Here is an 18,326-nt window from a genome sequence, read left to right as displayed (position 1 = left end):
TCCTAAAACCTCTTTACAGTGCTTAGTCATTGCCAATTCAGACTCTTATCAACATACATGTGAAGTTACAAGAATGGATTTGATGTTAGTCATTTATAATGTTTAGATCATTTTCTTGCCGTTCTTGCTTCCTGCCAATGCGTTGTGTGAGTAGAATTCAGATTTGTTAGGAATTATGAGTCCAAAACCCAGGCTTTATAGTTATTCAAAACAGGTTCACGTGAAGACGCCCATCATGATCTTGTTTATTTTCTCTCAGAACAGGGATCCAGGAGGGAAGTTTGAAAACAAGGACAAGTGAGGGAGGGAGATATAACGAGCTTCCCTATACTAAGCCAAACCATTTAGTTCACCACTGTCTACACCAATGGGCAGCAGGGGACATTCCCAGCCCTACTTGGAGGTGCTAAGGATTGAACCTGGGACCTCAGATACTCTACCATTGAGCTATTGTCCTTCCTGCTAACAGACAGAGCTGTTGCCTAGCTACTCAAAAGATCTAAGGCCATGACATTAATTCTGCATAAAATGTGCACCTGCTAATTTGTATGTACAGTACAGACACAAATGTAGGTCTCTGAGTAGATTAAGATGGTGGCTGGCTGGGGTCTCATGGGCACTGTCCTTTGCAGCATGTCTATCAGCCTTGTTAGCAACGTAAAAACATTGTTTTTAAAAGTTTTAAAAGGAAGTGTAGTGGGAGGCGATCTGGAGCCCAGTGCAAAAGACTCAGGGCCACAATGTTCCTGGGAAGGGGTAGATATATAAAAGTGGGAATGTGTAAATTTGTCTTCTGGACAAGCCCAGAGTTAGAAGAAAGTTCAAACATGGCAAGTGGGTGCAGGAAAGAAAATGAGAGACAAAGAAATGTGGCAAGGGGAAGAATAAGATAAATACAGAATGAAAAGAACAGGCAATCGTATGTATGGATAATGAAGAAATGGAAGCAGAAAATTGGGATAAAAATCCCACAGAAGGAGATTCCATTCTCACAAGTTCTTACCCTGGTGCAGTTCCAAAGGCTCAGAGTTCTGCTCAAGCAGTTTCCATATTCTGCAAGGAGGGGGGAAATGGTGCACTGTGTCGTGTGATGTTCCAACTGCCTTTCTTTTTTTTCCCCACATACACAAAGGAGACAGTGATCTGTGGGCTGAGCTGGCCTTGAAACCAGCAGCAACACCAGCAGGGGAAAAAGGAGGCCTCCTGTGGTTTCCTTCCCTTCATATATTTCAAAGCATTGCCTGTGCCACTTGGTAAAATGGCTATACACCTCCTCTGTTACGTATACAAAGAGTAACTGCTTGATTCGTGATTCACTGCTCTGAAGTGCTTTCTGGCCTGGTTCTAATCAGCCCAGTCTATAAAGCAATATTATTGTTACGTGTAAAGTTCAAAAAGACAAAAGCATTATTTTATCTTTTTTTTTTGCTAATTCATATCAATGCACTTTTTTTCTTTTGTGCATGTCACACATTGAAATATGACAGCAAGTTTCCTGTATAGAATGGGCTATTGAAACAGGAGCCGAAATAAATTTGGAACAAATGTATACATCTTAAGTAAGCAACATTTAATGTTACTACTGTATTCATATGCTAAATGTAGCAAGCAAATTTCGACTCCAAAGTCATTTTAGATGAATGGGAAGCAAGTTTACCATTACCACATTTTCAGTATGTCTTAGTTCTACCCAGTGGCGAAGGAAGGCAGCAGGCGGACCGTTTGGGCAGGAGGGCCGCGTGGCTCGGGCACGCTGCAGGCCCCGCTGTGAGTGCCACCCAGCATTTTGTCACACCCCCCCCAGTGTTGACATCTGGGGCGTCCCGCACCCACCGCACCCCCTTCCTCCGCCCCCGGTTCTACCCCCTACAAGCATATCACTACAGTCTGAAAACCACCCCGCTCAGAAAACTCCTTAGGAATTTCACCAGGACAGAGCTTTCCAAACTTTTCATGTTGGTGACACACTTTTTAGACATGCATCATTTTGCAACACAATAATTCAGTTTTACTAGCAAACCGCCAGAGGTTAAATTAACCCCTTTCCAGCCCTGGGAGGAGTGCGGGGAGTGTTCATGAGACACACCTGCACACTGCAGCCAACACACTAAAATGTCGCAACACACGGTTTTGAAAGCTCTGCACTAGGAGGATAGTGATGAATCTCTTCCTATATTTAACTCATAGCAACCCGGTAAGGTAGGCAATGTGGATAGATAGCCACCCTGGCAATATATTCCACATGCCAAATGTTTAACTAGTTCAGTAGTCAACCCACTCGACTATTCTGCCTACCAACTTTGAACTGTAGCAGCACAGTGCTTCTTTCCAAAATGGTTTGATTATTGTCTAGGGAAGGGTAGGTCCAAAGCCTGAAGTGGTCACTGTAGGAAACAACATGCTGGTATAGAAAGCATGTTGTCTAATCTAGTAGGGCTCTTCTTATCTTCCTTATCCTTAAAATAATAATGTGAGAGTTAGCTGAGAGTTAGCAACTTGTCCAAGGCTATGTAGTGAGCTTTGCGGAAGTTCATCCTAGATTCCATACACACACAAACAGTACTAACATCCCTCTCTAGCATGCCTTGTGCCAGGTGTGCATTTAATATGCACACACAGGACAGAACATGGAAGAGAGACTGAATGATTGAATGAACATTGCAGCTCAGGCTGATTTCTCAACTGCAGTCCAATTAAAGCTGGAGAGTATCTTTAGGCGGTGCACCAGGTCAACCAAATAAAAATTGGGCAGTGTTACATAGCGATGAAGTACTGTAGATCTGTTATGGTCTAAGAAGGGAATCCCTTTGTCCATGCAAGAACCAACATATGATATTTAATCTGTATCATCCTGACAGCACATGAAGATGTACCTCAAGGGTCCTTTTTTGAGTGCATGCTGTTAAGTTCTGATTGGTTGCTTTTGTAATGGTGGCACCAAAACTAGTGTAAAGGTAAATGTAAAGGTCCAGTTGTGACCGACTCTGGGGTTGCGGCGCTCATCTTGCTTTATTGGCCGAGGGAGCCGGCGTACAGCTTCCAGGTCATGTGGCCAGCATTACTAAGCTGCTTCTGGTGAACCAGAGCAGCGCACGGAAACACCGTTTACCTTCCCACCGGAGCGGCACCTATTTATCCACTTGCACTTTGACGTGCTTTCGAACTGCTGAGTTGGCAGGAGCAGGGACCAAGCAACGGGAGCTCACCCCGTTGCGGGGATTCAAACCGCCAACCTTCTGATCGGCAAGTCCTAGGCTCTGTGGTTTAACCCACAGCGCCACCCGCGTCCAAAACTAGTGTATTACCCCTGAATACCAACTGCTAGGAAACATGAGAGAGAGAGAGCTACTTTGCTCATATCATGACTGAGGACTGTGCAGATGCTAAACTAGTGGGTAGATCTTTGGTTTGGTCCATCAGGACTCTTCTTATGAGCTGCTTCCAGCTCTGGCATTTGGGTAGGGCTATTCATTGGTAACATTAATTTATACCATAATAGTTTGTGCCCCCAGAGCACCTTCTTATACAGGTATTATTATTATTAATTATAATATCCTATTTGTACCTCTAATCTGTACATGCGTTCTGCAGTGACTGTTTTTCTCTTGTACCTTGTGTCTCATGCTTTATATGTGGCTTTGTGAGGGCTTAAGCTACTGTAAAAAGTCACAACAAAATAGAAAAATAATAATACAATGCTTTCAAACCATTAGGTCATATTACACTTTAAACTGGAAGGAAATTTCAAAACGAGCATCTACATTAAGAGCTAGCAAATCCAAAAAGTTTATGAATCTGTTGTGAGAACAACAGTTTTATCTGCCCTGAACTAAAACTGTTAGCCATTAATAAAAAGCACCCTATTTCTCAGGTCTTGAATTAAAAGGACAGAAATAAATTGTGTCATATTTGACTGTGCATTGTAGCGTTCCAACAATCAGTTTGTTTTGCTTTATATCTCCAATGTGTTCTCTCTCTGTGTGTTATAGATTGCCTATCTCTTCTTCTTTCAGTCACTTTTGTGGTTCTGATGGAATGTGTTGCTTAAGGGCAGCTCATTCCACAACCAACAAGTTTAATACAATTGTTATTCTTGTAATCTTGTTGCTGCAGATTACTACAATTACTCTTTGGTAAACGGCACTAAAGTGCTCTAATACCAATTAAGTCAGTTTAACAAAATAATGGGAATGCCAAAGTGAGCTTAAATTGGCTTTATACCTAATTAGCTCAGCTGTATTTGGTTTTGAATGGAACCATTCAAGATAGATAATGGTAAGTATTTAGCACCTGTAAGGTTTGTATTCAGTAACAAGCAGGGATGCACACAGCTGAAATCAGGAAGGTGCTTGTACCAGCCTTAATTCATGTTTAACTTTCATTTATAGTTCTAGTTACAGGTAGTTAGCCATGTTGGTCTGCCATAGTCCAAACAAACAAACAAAAAATTATTTCCAGTAACACCTTAGAGACCAACTAAGTTTGTTATTGGTGTGAGCTTTCGTGTGCATGCAAACTTCTTCAGATATACTGAAACATAAGTCACCAGACCCTTATACATAGTGAGAGGGTGGGGAGGGGTATTACTCGGAAGGGCGGTGGGAATGGGTGATTGGCTGATAGGTGTGGTAAACCTGTTGACGACTGTTAAGCACTGCAATTGGTCTTACAGGAAAAAGCAAGGAGTGAGATGGATAAAAATAGCTTTATCCTGTATAATGAGATAAGAATCCAATGTTTCTATTCATGCCAGGTCTCTCCATGGTTTTAAGTTTGGTAATAAGTTGCAATTCAGCAACTTCTTTCCAGTCTATTTCTGAAATTCTTTTGTAATAAGACAGCTACTTTGAGATCTTGTATAGAATGTCCTAGGAGATTGAAGTATTCTCCTACTCGTTTCTCTGTCTTGTGATTCCTGATATCAGATTTATGTCCATTTATCCTTTGGCGTAGGGTTTACGCGTCTAGTTGCAGAGGTCTCACTGAGTTCAGCGTGGCTTGCTCCCAAGCATGTGAGAGCTTTACGTCTCTTTCAATGAAAGCACGAGTCTTGTGATACCTTAAGACTGACAAATCTATTTTTTAAAAATTGAATTTATATACCACCCTATACCTGAAGGTCTCAGGACTGTTCACAGAACAAAATCAGAATATAAAATCACAGTCAAAATAAAAACAACCCAAAAATGCCCCACCCATTTATTATGGCATAAGCTCTCATTGACTAGTGACCATTCCAGTAGATACATGAAGTGTTGTTCTAAGTTCTATACACACGATGAGGTCAAATTCCAATGAAATGAAACAAAAAATAAACTGTGAGAATCAGGGCCGAATTTAGGTCTGATGAGGCCCTAAACTGTGGGTTAAAGCCTCAGCGCCTAGGACTTGCCGATCGAAAGGTCGGCGGTTCGAATCCCTGCGGCGGGGTGCGCTCCCGCTGCTCGGTCCCAGCGCCTGCCAACCTAGCAGTTCGAAAGCACCTCCGGGTGCAAGTAGATAAATAGGGACCGCTTACCAGCGGGAAGGTAAACGGCGTTTCCGTGTGCGACTCTGGCTCACCAGAGCAGCGATGTCACGCTGGCCACGTGACCCGGAAGTGTCTCCGGACAGCGCTGGCCCCTGGCCTCTTAAGTGAGATGGGCACACAACCCCAGAGTCTGTCAAGACTGGCCCGTACGGGCAGGGGTACCTTTACCTTTACCTTTTGTATGTCTAGCTGTCAACAACAAATTGTTTTTTTTGTCTTGAATATATGCTATATGGTAATTTATGGACCTAATAGGTATCTAAAGTCAGTTGCACGTAACAAAATATGTATTTTATCAAGCTAATTGTTGAACTGAAATGCAATTAAGAAGAGGTATATTGAAAATGCTGTTGCTGTATGTAGGTTTTATTTTATTTGTTTTTTATATTTTGGAAATGTACAGGTTTTTTTCCTTTAATTTTTTGGGGGGTCCCCAAGAGAGTGGGGCCCTAAGCCATAGCTTGTTTAGCTTATAGGTAAATCTGGCACTGGGAGAATACAGTTCTTAAACGTATGCAGAATAACCTCAGTGCCTGCCCGCTTTCAGCAGCAGTCGTGGGTGAGACCACAACAACTAATCCGCTGCTGAGCCACTTCACACCACCAGTGGGACAAGGCACCCGCTGTTTCGATCCATGCCCAAACGGTCACGTATAGAACTTGAAGGGCAAGTTCTGAGTCAAAGGCTTTGGAATGCCTTTTCTGAAGAATGAATGGCGAAGCGAGACCCGTTCATCCCCCGCTGCGCGCCCCCCCCCCCGCCACGCCCACGCGCAGCGGAGCAGCAATTCTGATTGGTCAGGCCGCGATTCGGAGAAAGGAGTTACATGTACCAAAGTTCTAAAAGCGACGGCGTTCTCAGATCAAAACGCCAGCCGCGGGTTTGCTTGCGATTGGCCAAACGGGTTTCCCGCCAGAGCCAATGGGAGCGGGGCGCGCGCGCGGGAAGGACAAAACTTGGCAGCTTGAAAGTCTCGGAAGCTAGAAGACTGCGCGGGTCTTTTACAGCGGGCGTTGCTGCTGCTGCTGCTGCTGCATCACCTTGCAGTCTGATTCTGCTTTTGCGAGCGGCCGTTGCAGGATGGTGCGGACCAAGGCGGACTGCGGCGGGACCGGCGGAGCCTACCGGAAAGGTAGGGCATAGGTTTTCGTGTACTTGGGTTTCAAACCACTCTGCTCATTGCAGGGAAACCCGGCGTCCAACTTTTGCTCAGCCGTGCAATTGCGCCCGGGTGGTTTCTGCACGCTGTCATTCAGGCTAGCCTGCTTTACAGGGCTGTTGTGAGAATGCAATGGAGGGAAGAGCAGAACCATAACGTGTCACCCTGAGCATCTTTAGAGGAAGGAGGGCATTAAACTTTAGCCAAGTTGCTAAAGAGGTTTTTTTTTAGTAGACGGGGGGAGAGAGTCTTGTTACTGGACCGGGATTTGGGGGGTGGGAGGTTGTTGGGAATATATTTGCAGGGATTGGAGTAGTTTGTTTTAAACCTGCTTGGATATTGGGACCGGCCCACTTTCTCCTGCATTCGTGGGGGCGCTGGCCGTGGCAAGAAAATATTCGAAAGCATCGTTGTATAAAACCGCGGGTGTCTTTGCAGCTTTCTAGAACTAAGCTCCAGTTCTGGAGCCAGGTGGTGGAGTCGAGACTTGCAGTACTCCTGCATTAACCTTGAAGCCCTGGGGAGATTTGAGTATGGCAAGTTGTGAGACGGTAGGAAATGAATAATCTTCAGCGTTTTATGGTTCCAAGTGTTTCCTGTGCATTAGCTGTGTTGCAATCCTTACCGCAAGATTAGTTGGCATTCTTTATTTTTTCTACTTGGCCATGGAAAAGTTGATGCATAGGGCAGAATGTAGGATTCGAAGGGGCCATGCCTTTAGCCAAGTATCTTCTCCATGTTCCTTCCTATGTCGGCAGGCATGATCTTATTTCATTGCAGGTGTGATATGAGCTTCCGCTTTAAATTTCCTGTAGTGCTCTGGACACCTCATTTAGATACATTCTGGAGCATTGTGAGATCCATTAAACTGTGTTTTTTTTTTAAAAAAAATCAGTTGGTTTTGGAGGCTTAGAGCAAATATCTGCACTATAAATGTCTTATTGGGATCTCTGCAGCAACCTGTGAGTTCTGTCAACTGGCCTAAGGTCAGCTAGTGAAATAATGGCCACATTCACAACATTGAAAGCGTGGGTGGCACTGTGGGTAAAACCTCAGCGCCTAGGACTTGCCGATTGTATGGTCGGCGGTTCGAATCCCCGCGGCGGGGTGCGCTCCCGTCGTTCGGTCCCAGCACCTGCCAACCTAGCAGTTCGAAAGCACCCCTAAGTGCAAGTAGATAAATAGGGACCGCTTACCAGCGGGAAGGTAAATGGCGTTCCGTGTGCTGTGCTGGCTCGCCAGATGCAGTTTGTCACGCTGGCCACGTGACCTGGAAGTGTCTGCGGACAGTGCTGGCTCCCGGCCTCTAGAGTGAGATGAGCGCACAACCCTAGAGTCTGGCAAGACTGGCCCGTATGGGAAGGGGTACCTTTACCTTTACCTTCTTACCACTTTAAGCAGTCATGGTGCACCTCAAATAATTCTGGGAGCTGTAGTTTAAGGGTGCTGAGAATTGTTAGAAGACATCTATTCCACTCACATAAGTACAATTCTCAATGTGGTTTAACAATCAATCCCTCTTTACAATGAAGGCTGGGAATTGTTAGTATCCCTTTATTCCCCTCTGAAAGCTATCCTTGACAAACTACAGCTCCCAGAATTCTTTGGGGGAAGCTATGACTGTTTAACAGTGGTATGACAGTACTTTAAATGTATTGTTGCACACCAACCAAATCTCTGAGCAGTTTGAGATTCCAGGAGTTCCAGGGTTTGTGTTTGCTTTTGGAACGAGGCACAGCAGACACTGTGGTGTCTTTAGAATAAATGGTTTATTTAGATATATATACAGCCTGAGCCTACCGGGTACACAGCATCAGCACCCTGAAGGGGTCTTCTTTCTCCCATAGCTACAGTCTTGGATCAAAACAGGGCTCTCTCTTTTTAAAATAACTTTTTATTGGGTTTTATAAACAGGAATTATAAATGATACAGATAAATAGACTAAGTCTCATGTCAGTTAAAAACCACAAAAATGGCATAATAAATTTGCAGTAATATCTACAACAAGTACTTGGTTCATAGTTTAAATAAAAACTATAGCAACAGGGAAACAGTTTAAAACAGATAGCATTCAACATAGCTAAAGCGCCTAATCAGGAGGCCTTTTGACCTTCTAACAGATAGTTGAGGGAGGGGGGCCCACCCATTTGCCCTCTGGCACAGAGCCACTCCCCTTGTTCTCATACTTAGGCTGGATCTAGACACATCAAAGATGCATTTCAGTTTGCAAACTTTGTATTAGAAATCGGGTTAGCAAAAACGGAACTCCACAGCACCATCTGGTGTCAAACAACACATACTGTATTCGTAAAGTGTTTTTTTCTTTGCCAATGTAGCTAAGTGCTTAGGGGGGCATTACCTGGCTGGCGTTGCTATTCCAGCAATTGAATCTCTGCTGGATCCAGAAATTAGAAGAGGGCCTAGGCATTCAGCCTCCCTTCCCCCCCAACTCATAACAGTATGGTGTGAATGTGGCCAGTAACAGAGTTGAGCCTTGAACTGGAGACTTCTGGACATGTTCAGCTTCTTATCCTCTCCGCTAGGTTAGCTCTTATGGTAAATATCTAAATTTAGGGATGGTGATTGTGGTAGGGCTTCCATTTGTGCTAGAGTAATGCTTGGTAATGGGGTTTATTGTTCACCTATAGCTGTGCTGTGGTTTAAATGTGTAAGCAGTTTTACTTGAGAGGTAAAAAGCCCTGTAGCTGGGCTGTGATTCTGCATGCCCTTTTCTGGGATTAGGCCCCGTTGAACTCAGGGGAACTTGTTAGTATGCATGTATAGAACAGAGTTGCACGTATGGTTGGCACTGCAATTCAACCTTGCCTTCCTGTGAAAGTTAGTTGGGGGTCCACATCTCCATGCATGTGCTATGTGCCTTCCAACCATTGAATTAACTACACCCAGACCCCTAGGGTAAAGGCTTGTTGTGCTGGTATCAAGTAGACTTTAGAATCAAAATCTCTCTTTTTTTGTGTGGGTGAAGTTCCTGAAAATATCTAACCCTTTTCTTCTCCTACAACCCTAGTGGTGGCTGCCAGGGCTCCACGGAAAGTGCTGGGCTCCGGAAATGCTGATATGGGCTCCTCTCCTACTTCACGGAAAGGTGAGCAAACGGGTGAGGACAGCAGAGTTTGAGTCTTGGCTGCCTTTTGTGTGGCTTGGGGCATGTGTTGTGGATTACCTGCTTTAAAAACAAAAACGGATTCTTTGATCTCTGCTCAGCGACTTCCTTCATCAAGTCTGGAAGACAGCACTTTGGTAAATATGTAATGCTGCTGATACCCTAATTTTGGTTAACTTCTGACTGGATAGTGCTCTGCTGCACAAGGATTTGGTGTTTACCAGACAGGTTGGGACGCAGGTGGTGCTGTGGGTTAAAGCCTCAGCGCCTAGGGCTTGCCGATCGAAAGATCGGCGGTTCGAATCCCTGCGGCGGGGTGCGCTCCCGCTGCTCGGTCCCAGCGCCTGCCAACCTAGCAGTTCGAAAGCACCTCCGGGTGCAAGTAGATAAATAGGGACCGCTTACCAGCGGGAAGGTAAACAGCGTTTCCGTGTGCGGCTCTGGCTCTGGCTCTGGCCAGAGCAGCGATGTCACGCTGGCCACGTGACCCGGAAGTGTCTCCGGACAGCGCTGGCCCCTGGCCTCTTAAGTGAGATGGGCGCACAACCCCAGAGTCTGTCAAGACTGGCCCGTACGGGCAGGGGTACCTTTACCTTTACCTTTACCTTTAGACAGGGCAGTTAATTACGAAGCCATTTGTCATGATGCAAGAGTGCTCCAATAAGTTAAAGGAAGGCTCCAGTGTGCTTAAATTATCCAACTACAGAAGAAGCTGCTTTTGTGTTTTCCCTGCTCTGGCCTTGCATAATTTTAATTAGTGAAGTGAGGTGGAACATTTTCATGCACTACTTTCCGTAACTGATTTTCCAGTGTTGCATTTTTCCATACAAAAAGTTCCCTTTTGTAAGTTCATTAGCAACAATGAATTGATGCCAACTGCAAATACAGAATAATACAAGCTTGGCCGTTTCAAAACCATAGTAGCTTGAGAAACCTTGGTGCTGTGTCTACAACGTTAAGTTGATGAGTTGCATTTCTTCCCCTTTGACTGTTACTTCTTGAATAGTTTGTATCTGATGTGTGCCATCCACCCAAGTACGCACTGAACCCAAGGAATCCATTGTGGTTTGAGATCAAGGCTGCAGTCCTAAGGCACTTGAGTAAAAGACAGACTGCCGTACTGTGAACTGTGGCATTTAGTGACTAAACTTTTATGGGATTATGCAGTTTAAATCATTTGAGTTTTGCTTCTGACAAACATGTTAGAATCTGGCAAATAGTCACATTAATCAGTGCTCTTTCATTAAGACTTCACTGAAGATGGGTAAAACCACCTGGCAGCTTATTCCTCATGCCCTAGGTTTCTTGTCTTTTATGCAGATTTCATTTTTGGATTGAAGCTTTTGCAGTTAATGATCTTGGGTGTGTTGAGTTCTTTATGGTTGATCAGCGCTGAAGTATTTTTAACCACATTTTGCAGCTGAAAGTAAATATGCTGGTGGCAACCCAGTGTGTGTGAGGCCAACACCGCCATGGCAAAAAGGAATTGGGGAGTTCTTCACACAGTCCCCAAAGCATTTGGAGAAGGAGAACCAGGTCCCTGAGGAGCCGGGATGCAGTGGAATAGGAAAGCACAGAAGAAAGTAAGAAAGGAGATCTGCAAAAAAATAAAATAATACTGCAGCTGCAAATTGCAATGTGATAAGCCATGTATTCTATTGAGCTGTGAAACATTCCTATGGGGACTGAAGGACCCATTTCAAATTTAGCTGTTGAACAAGCTGAAACAGGGGCTGCCTGGGGTGAAACGCGAAGGGGCTGCCTTGCACAGCACCCCCCTACCCTTGTCCCTGCTGAAGTCTCGCTTATTAAGGTTGTGCGATTGTGGTTTCCGGTGAGATCGTACAAGGCCTCTGCTCAATTTTGTGCGGCTCTCCTATGATCTCACAGGAAGCTGCTGCAGCCACTTTTCTGGTGGTGCTGGGGGAGTCTACTTGTGGCGGTGCCCCTTGGATTCTGCTGCCTGAGGCGGCTGCCTCAGACTGCCTCCTGGACAGGCTGGCCCTGAGCTGATATAAAGTTTGCAATTTTCATCTGAAACAAGCATTCCCAAGTTGTTCACTTGCAGAGACTTCTGCTTCCACCCACAGATAACAGGTTTAACTTTAGGTTCCCTATTATCCATAGCAAGAAGGGCCATTAGTTAAACTAGATCTTTTTCCTAATTAAACTCCCTTCCTCAGCATGACCATTTGGTAAAAGCTGTTGGGAATCATGGAGAATAGGAGCAAAATTTTAGGTTTTTAAGTTACTCCACATATAAAATACACATAAATTTTGCTTTGTTGCTTTTTATGTATTGCTCTTAAAAACACATTCATAGTTTCCCAGCAGAATTTAAGAAAGGCAGCCTTTTATGCAGAAGTGGGCTGGGTTTGATTTAAATGATTCCATACTAGGGAAGAAGCCTTTGGCAGTCACTTTCTGAGTCCATTGTCATGATGATCACGATCCTCAGTATGCATTCCATTACAAAAGGAGGGCTGTTGAATAATCTTGTTAAACTAATTTGTTATCTTCAGTTAGAATCTAGATTCCAGGGGCTGAGCACCCTGCGTTAGGATACTTTAACCCCTGCTAAAGGGCACTAGCTTCCTAAATATAGCTGACTTGGATGTATGGTATTTTAATAAATGGGAAACATGAAACATGAATAACTTGTTCTAAATAGATGGGGGCAATTGGTATTGGTAGCTGGAGATGTAGAATGTAGCAACTGATACAGGAAACTGTTCATAAAATCTCCAATGCTTTGCATGGCCCCATCTATTTGCATTCACAATGTTTTGGTACTGGGATGCTGAGAATGCAGGCCATGAATTGTTCTGTCTAGCCTATTTCAAAAATAACCTGGGGTATAAACTTAAATGTTTGCAAAAGTGCCAGGACTTGTGGATTCCCTATAACATTTTACTATGTTTTTATATGTGCTGTAAGTCAGATGGACAGGTACAAATTAATTATTATTATTATATTATTATTATTATTATTATTATTATTATTATTATTATCTCAGCAGACATACTGCATCAGGCAAAACGTTCTGGCTGGCAGGTGGGCAGAATTACCTATCTCATCTAAAGCACAGAAATCTTTGTCTCCGCAATGTTTGTTTTCTCCAATATGTAGTGGTACATTGACAACAGATAAAACATTATTGTGTTTTTAATAGTTCTGATAGGAAACATCTGCAGTGTTGTCATCAATGTTACAATCTCTTCAGTAATTTGAGGTTGTGACTCCTTGGTAATCTTGATCATTTATTCATGCCTAGACTTACCATGTTAATATATATATATATTTCCATGCTATACGAAATGAGAAACTTTGAAAATAAGTTTTTAGAAACCCTTTAAATTGTTTAATTGTTTTTAATAAAAAGAAAAAAGGTATATCACTATAGGGGTTAAAAATTCCATATATACTTATCTAATATATAAATAAACCACTGTACGGTTGATTTTTTGATGATAAAAATCTCTCCTTTCCACAGAGCTCGCCCCTTGTCTCCTCATCCTGCTGAAGACGGTTCACCTTCTGAAGATGATCAGATGTGATCAGATGCCTTGCCTCTTCTTCTGACAGATCTTGCCATGCTCAATGTTTGTGGCAGCTTTGTGTGTAAATCTGTATATATTGCATGTGTTTTGGTTTGAGTACAGGTCTCTAAAAGCCTAGCATGCTGTTTTGTTTACTAAAATAACCTAAAACTTGAATGACTCTAAGGGAATTGAGAAAACTAGTATTTCTTGGGAGCTTAGCTACCAATCAAGCATTGCAGTGTTGAGTAAGTAGTAATCATGGGGTTTGTGTTAAATGGTGTGGTTTACTTCTTTCTGCACTCCCTAAAGTTCTGTGCCATATGAGTGCTGAAATGACTTTATTACCTTTTTAAAAAACCTGTTTGTATTTTGATGCAATTCATTACCTTGAGTTGATATGACTTGGTCTCTCTTTCTGAGTGTTAGAGAAGGGTGAAATTGAAACCAGCTATTTAAACTGGGAACACCAAAAAGTATAATTTGTAATAAAATAACTTTCTGAGTTTTCTATATTGTGCATTTTTATTCTGACAGCTAGAGTGTGGTCCAGAGGCAGTAGTGTATGTCAATAATGGCAGTAGTGATAACATCAGGGATATAATGTAAATGCCACTGAAACAAATTATATTCAAATTCTTTCATTGTGTATTCCTTCCCTGCACTTTCAGGATATACTTTGCTTATTCACATACTGCGACTCATGTCAGTGTTCTAGTTCTTATGCTTTAACACAGTATGAGACAGTGCTTAACATGTATGGAGGGAAGGTATACAGTGGTGCCCCGCAAGACAAATGCCTCGCAAGACGAAAAACCCGCTAGACGAAAGGCTTTTCCGTTTTGGAGGCGCTTCGCAAAATGAATTTCCCTATGGGCTTGCTTCGCAAGACAAAATGTCTTGCGAGTTTTTCCGACTTTTTTTTCCTCCCCCCCCCTTTTTCTAAGCCGTTTATCTGCTTATCCGCTAAGCTGATAAGCCGCTAATAGCACTAATCCGCTAAGCTGACCTTTAAAGCCCTCAATGGCCTTGGTACTGACCTTTAAAGCCCTCAATGGCCTTGGTCCTGTATAGCTGAAGGAGCGTCTCCACCCCCATCGTTCAACCCAGACACAGATCCAGCGCCGAGGGCCTTCTGGCGGTTCCCTCATTGCAAGAAGTGAGGTTACAGGGAACCAGGCAGAGGGCCTTCTCGGTAGTGGCGCCCGCCCTGTGGAACGCCCTCCCATCAGATGTCAAGGAAATAAGCAGCTATCCTATCTTTAAAAGACATCTGAAGGCAGCCCTGTTTAGGGAAGTTTTTAATATTTAATGCTGTATTGTCTTAAACACTTGATAGGAAGTGGCTGGGGAAATTCAACCAGATGGGCGGGGTATAAATAATTATTATTAATTATTATAGTTCACTTTCAGATCTGAGAACTGCAGTTTTTTTTTAAATGATAGTTATTAAAGTTTCAAGAATTACAAAAAGAAAAAATGAACATACCACGTTAAACAAAAACCAAGCAACACACCATAATATAAAAAAGGGAAAAAAAACAGAAAAATAAAACCCATTAAAACCCATTAAAACCCATTAAACCAAAACAAAATTAGAAAAAAGAAAAAGCATCAAATCTCCTTTCTCTTCTTTCATTAGCTTGTTTCCTTGACCTCCTCACACCTCCCTTTTTTGTATTCTAGGTTGATTATCTATTTCAGCAAATCCTTTCCCTCTTTTAAAATTTTTGTCCTGTAAATTGTCTTAATATAATGTAATTTTACTTTTCCTCCTTTCACCAATTAACAGTTATTCCCAAATCCTTTATATCATTCCTGCTAACATATATTATTCCAACATCTTTCTAACAAATATTAATTTTACAATGTTTCTGTAGATAGTCTTTAAATTTCCTCCAGTCTTCCTCCATCGACTTGAGAACTGCAGTTTTAAGAGATGCAGGACCTTTAAGCATCTGTTTAGCAGATATAAAGTATTTTCCTCCGCATTGTGCTGTGAGGCAGAGGAAGATGCTTTTTGCAGACATCTTGCTGCAGACATCTTGCATTATGGTGATGCAAGGTTTCAGGCAGTAAGAAAACAGGAAAGTGTGCTTTGACCTGGTAGCAATGGGAGGATGCGAGAAGTAGAAGAAGGGGCAAGAAGTAGTAGAAGTTAAGGATTTTGCTGGGGGCTGGCAGACTTCATATGGCTGTGGATTTGTCACTCCTGCTCTAGGGGTGGTATTCAGCTACCTTTTATTCACAGTAGACCAAGTGAAATAATGAGGATAAATGTTAGATCCTTTAATTTCAGTGGGTTTGTTTTGAGTAAATCTTAGCTGAATCACACCCTTAAAGTTTAGCTAAAATGTCAAATTTCATAATCCAATAGTTTCAGTTGACTTAAGGGTATATTTGCATGTTCACCAATCTTTAAACCTACACATTAGCTGGGCTTCGCAGTTATTGATACAACACCTTATATCGTATACAAAGGGCACAAATACCACCAGTGTGTTATGGCCTTTGGTCTCTGTACTTGCATATAATATCTGCTGAGTGAGAATAATGCTTTAGCTGCTAACGTGGAGTGGGCTCTAATCCACGAAAGCTGTCATAATAAAGCTAATATGCAAAACACAATTACTGATAGGTCCCATTTGAACTGCGAGTTATTTATGCAGTGCCATCAGTATGCTTGGTGTTTCACAGAATCGTAGAATTGGAAGAGACCACTGCAATACAGGAATCTTTTTGCCCAACATGGGGCTCGAACCCACCACCCTGAAATTAAAGACTCTTGTGTTCTAATAGCTGAACAACTATACAAAAGGATAGCTCTCTGTACTGGGGAATTTGCAGTCTAAAATGTGGCACTTTGAGTAATGGGAATAAACAGGAAGAATGCTTATTTCAGTCAGAAGTATTTTGTATGGAAATAGGATTGTGTCCAAGATTTCATGAAACAGATTGGCTTTGAAGGAAGAGGTGGTATCCTGAATATATTTTGGAAGGCATTTATTTTGGAGAGTGGTTTTAAACATACGAGGTAATAGGGAGGAAATCAGAAGAAATCAGTAAGGCACAATCAGAAAGCAGGCACCCATGAGGCAGTAGACGACACTGAAGGTGGAGAAGTGAAGCTCATGAAAGCAAAGTGAGAGAAGAGATAAAGGCCAGGGGAGGGCTCAGAAGAGTCTCAACAAATGAAACTGACCTGTAGAAAATGTAACTTGAAAAAAAGAGACATTGCACATACTTTTGTAAACCAAGAAATCTTTAAAATAGATAGTGTGATAGGAATTTTGAGGTCTTAGATATATGGTAATGTTCATAACCACATGTACATAGATCAGCACAGGAAGACCAACCTGGAACCATTTTGATTCCTAAACTGACCAAATGTTTTCTGTGCAAGGTCAAAGTGGGAAACCTCCCCATTGTCTCTTTCCTCACAAATCCTGTCTTAATGACACATTTAAGATATGAATAGGGTGTGAGCCTGTGACCTGGCCCAGGAACTAAGTATTTATCACTACAAAAGACTGGCCAGGCTCCCCAGGCAATCCAATCAAGTAACCTGCCAGACAGGAGATAAACAACAACAGGAGAAAAACAATATTCAAATTTCTGTTTTAGACCGCCTTTTCTGTGATGTAGGTATGATGTATCTGGGGTGGTGGTCTTAGGTTGCACCCCTTCTGTGATGTATGTATGATATTTCTGGGGGTGGTCTTGATCTACAGGGTGGCAATTTCAAAAGTCTTTATAAGGCCTTGCACCCCATTTTTCTGGGTCCCTCCTCCTGCAGGTGAGGGGAGCACCCTGTTGCAACAGATCAATAAAGATCAAGCTTACTAGCTGCTTTGCTTCTCAATATTCTCTGGTTGGCCTCTGTTATTCTCTCCTATCAATAGGGAACCTATGTAAGGACTCTATATGGGCTCTTGGATACCCCATAAGGGAAAAGGGCAATTTTTATTTACAACAATAAATAGACAGATAGAGAGACAGACAGACAGACAGACAGACAGACAGATAGAAGGCTTGGGGTGGCTGTGATGCACCTGGAAGCAGGAGGGAGAGGAGAACCAGTGTAGGGATCTAAGCAGGGGTGTCTTGAATGATTGTGGCAACAGAAAGCTGAATAGGCATGGGGGATAGAAGATAGAAAAGAACAGCTCACACTAGGTGAGAAATGAGCAGAGTGACCGCACGGCCTTTACCAAAGGGACAGAGAATGTATTTTTGAGAGCCAGTGTATTGAAATTGTTAGTGTGTTGGCCATGACCTGGGAGACTAAGGTTTGAATCCCCACTCAGCCATGAAACTCACAGGGTGACCTTCCACCAGTCACCACCCCAACCTACCTCACAGGCTCGTGAGGATGAACTGGGGAGGAGAATACACCATTTTGAGCTCCCTGGAAGAAAAGGTGGTAAATAAGTGTAATAAGTAATAAAATGATTTGATTATTGATGTAAGCCTCCAAAATGCATTTTGTATAGTTAAAGTTTTTATCTCTATCTTCCGTATGTTTTATTTTATTGCTACGGCCAGTGCTTTTCCCTCCCTAAAAAAATGTTTAGGGGTACTCTCATTCTTCTACACATATTGAAATACTGCCACTCAATGAGGCCAAATTTGGTTCACAGAATGTTTAGGGGTATGCATCCCCCCCCCGAAAAAAAGCATTGGCTACGGCTAGTGACTGATGCAAATAAAGATTCTTCTGATCTTCAAGCAGAAAGAAGAGTCAGAGATAAATCTGCAGCTAAGTGGGACAGTCCCCCCCGGGAGGTTGTGAATGAACTCTGCTTAAAGTTTTTAAGCGTAGCTGGGCGGCCCTCTGTCATGGGTGCTTTAGCTGAGTTTCCTGCATGGCAGCGGGTTGGACTAGATGACCCTTGGGGTCCCTTTCCAACTCTTCAAGTCTGTTCAAGAGGGCAGCTGGCATTGCCTTCAGTGAGGAAGGGGAAGATTGGGAA

At 42.9% G+C, this 18,326-nt stretch overlaps 1 protein-coding gene across 1 annotated transcript; it reads left to right on the top strand.

Moving 5' to 3' along the window:
* Positions 1–6,497: 6,497 nt before the first annotated feature.
* On the top strand, positions 6,498–13,853 carry PCLAF (PCNA clamp associated factor). The gene is made up of 4 exons (XM_079953535.1): positions 6,498–6,663; positions 9,719–9,796; positions 11,235–11,397; positions 13,308–13,853. Exons 1-4 carry the CDS (start codon positions 6,612–6,614, stop codon positions 13,369–13,371), a joined length of 357 nt encoding a protein of 118 aa, XP_079809661.1. The 5' UTR covers positions 6,498–6,611; the 3' UTR covers positions 13,372–13,853.
* Positions 13,854–18,326: the final 4,473 nt, after the last annotated feature.

Source organism: Podarcis cretensis (assembly GCF_951804945.1).
Source record: "Podarcis cretensis genome assembly, chromosome: 14".
In the NCBI taxonomy this organism is placed as follows: Eukaryota; Metazoa; Chordata; class Lepidosauria; order Squamata; family Lacertidae; genus Podarcis; species Podarcis cretensis.
This window is presented reverse-complemented; position numbering and strand designations above follow the sequence as displayed.

What these genes read in the sequence shown, in the direction of transcription:
- PCLAF (XM_079953535.1), top strand. Translation starts at nt 6,612, where the DNA reads ATGGTGCGGACCAAGGCGGACTGCGGCGGGACCGGCGGAGCCTACCGG. An exon ending in CGGCGGAGCCTACCGGAAAG is followed by an intron (nt 6,664 to 9,718) that starts GTAGGGCATAGG and finishes CTACAACCCTAG; the next exon opens with TGGTGGCTGCCAGGGCTCCA. An exon ending in ATAGGAAAGCACAGAAGAAA is followed by an intron (nt 11,398 to 13,307) that starts GTAAGAAAGGAG and finishes TCCTTTCCACAG; the next exon opens with AGCTCGCCCCTTGTCTCCTC.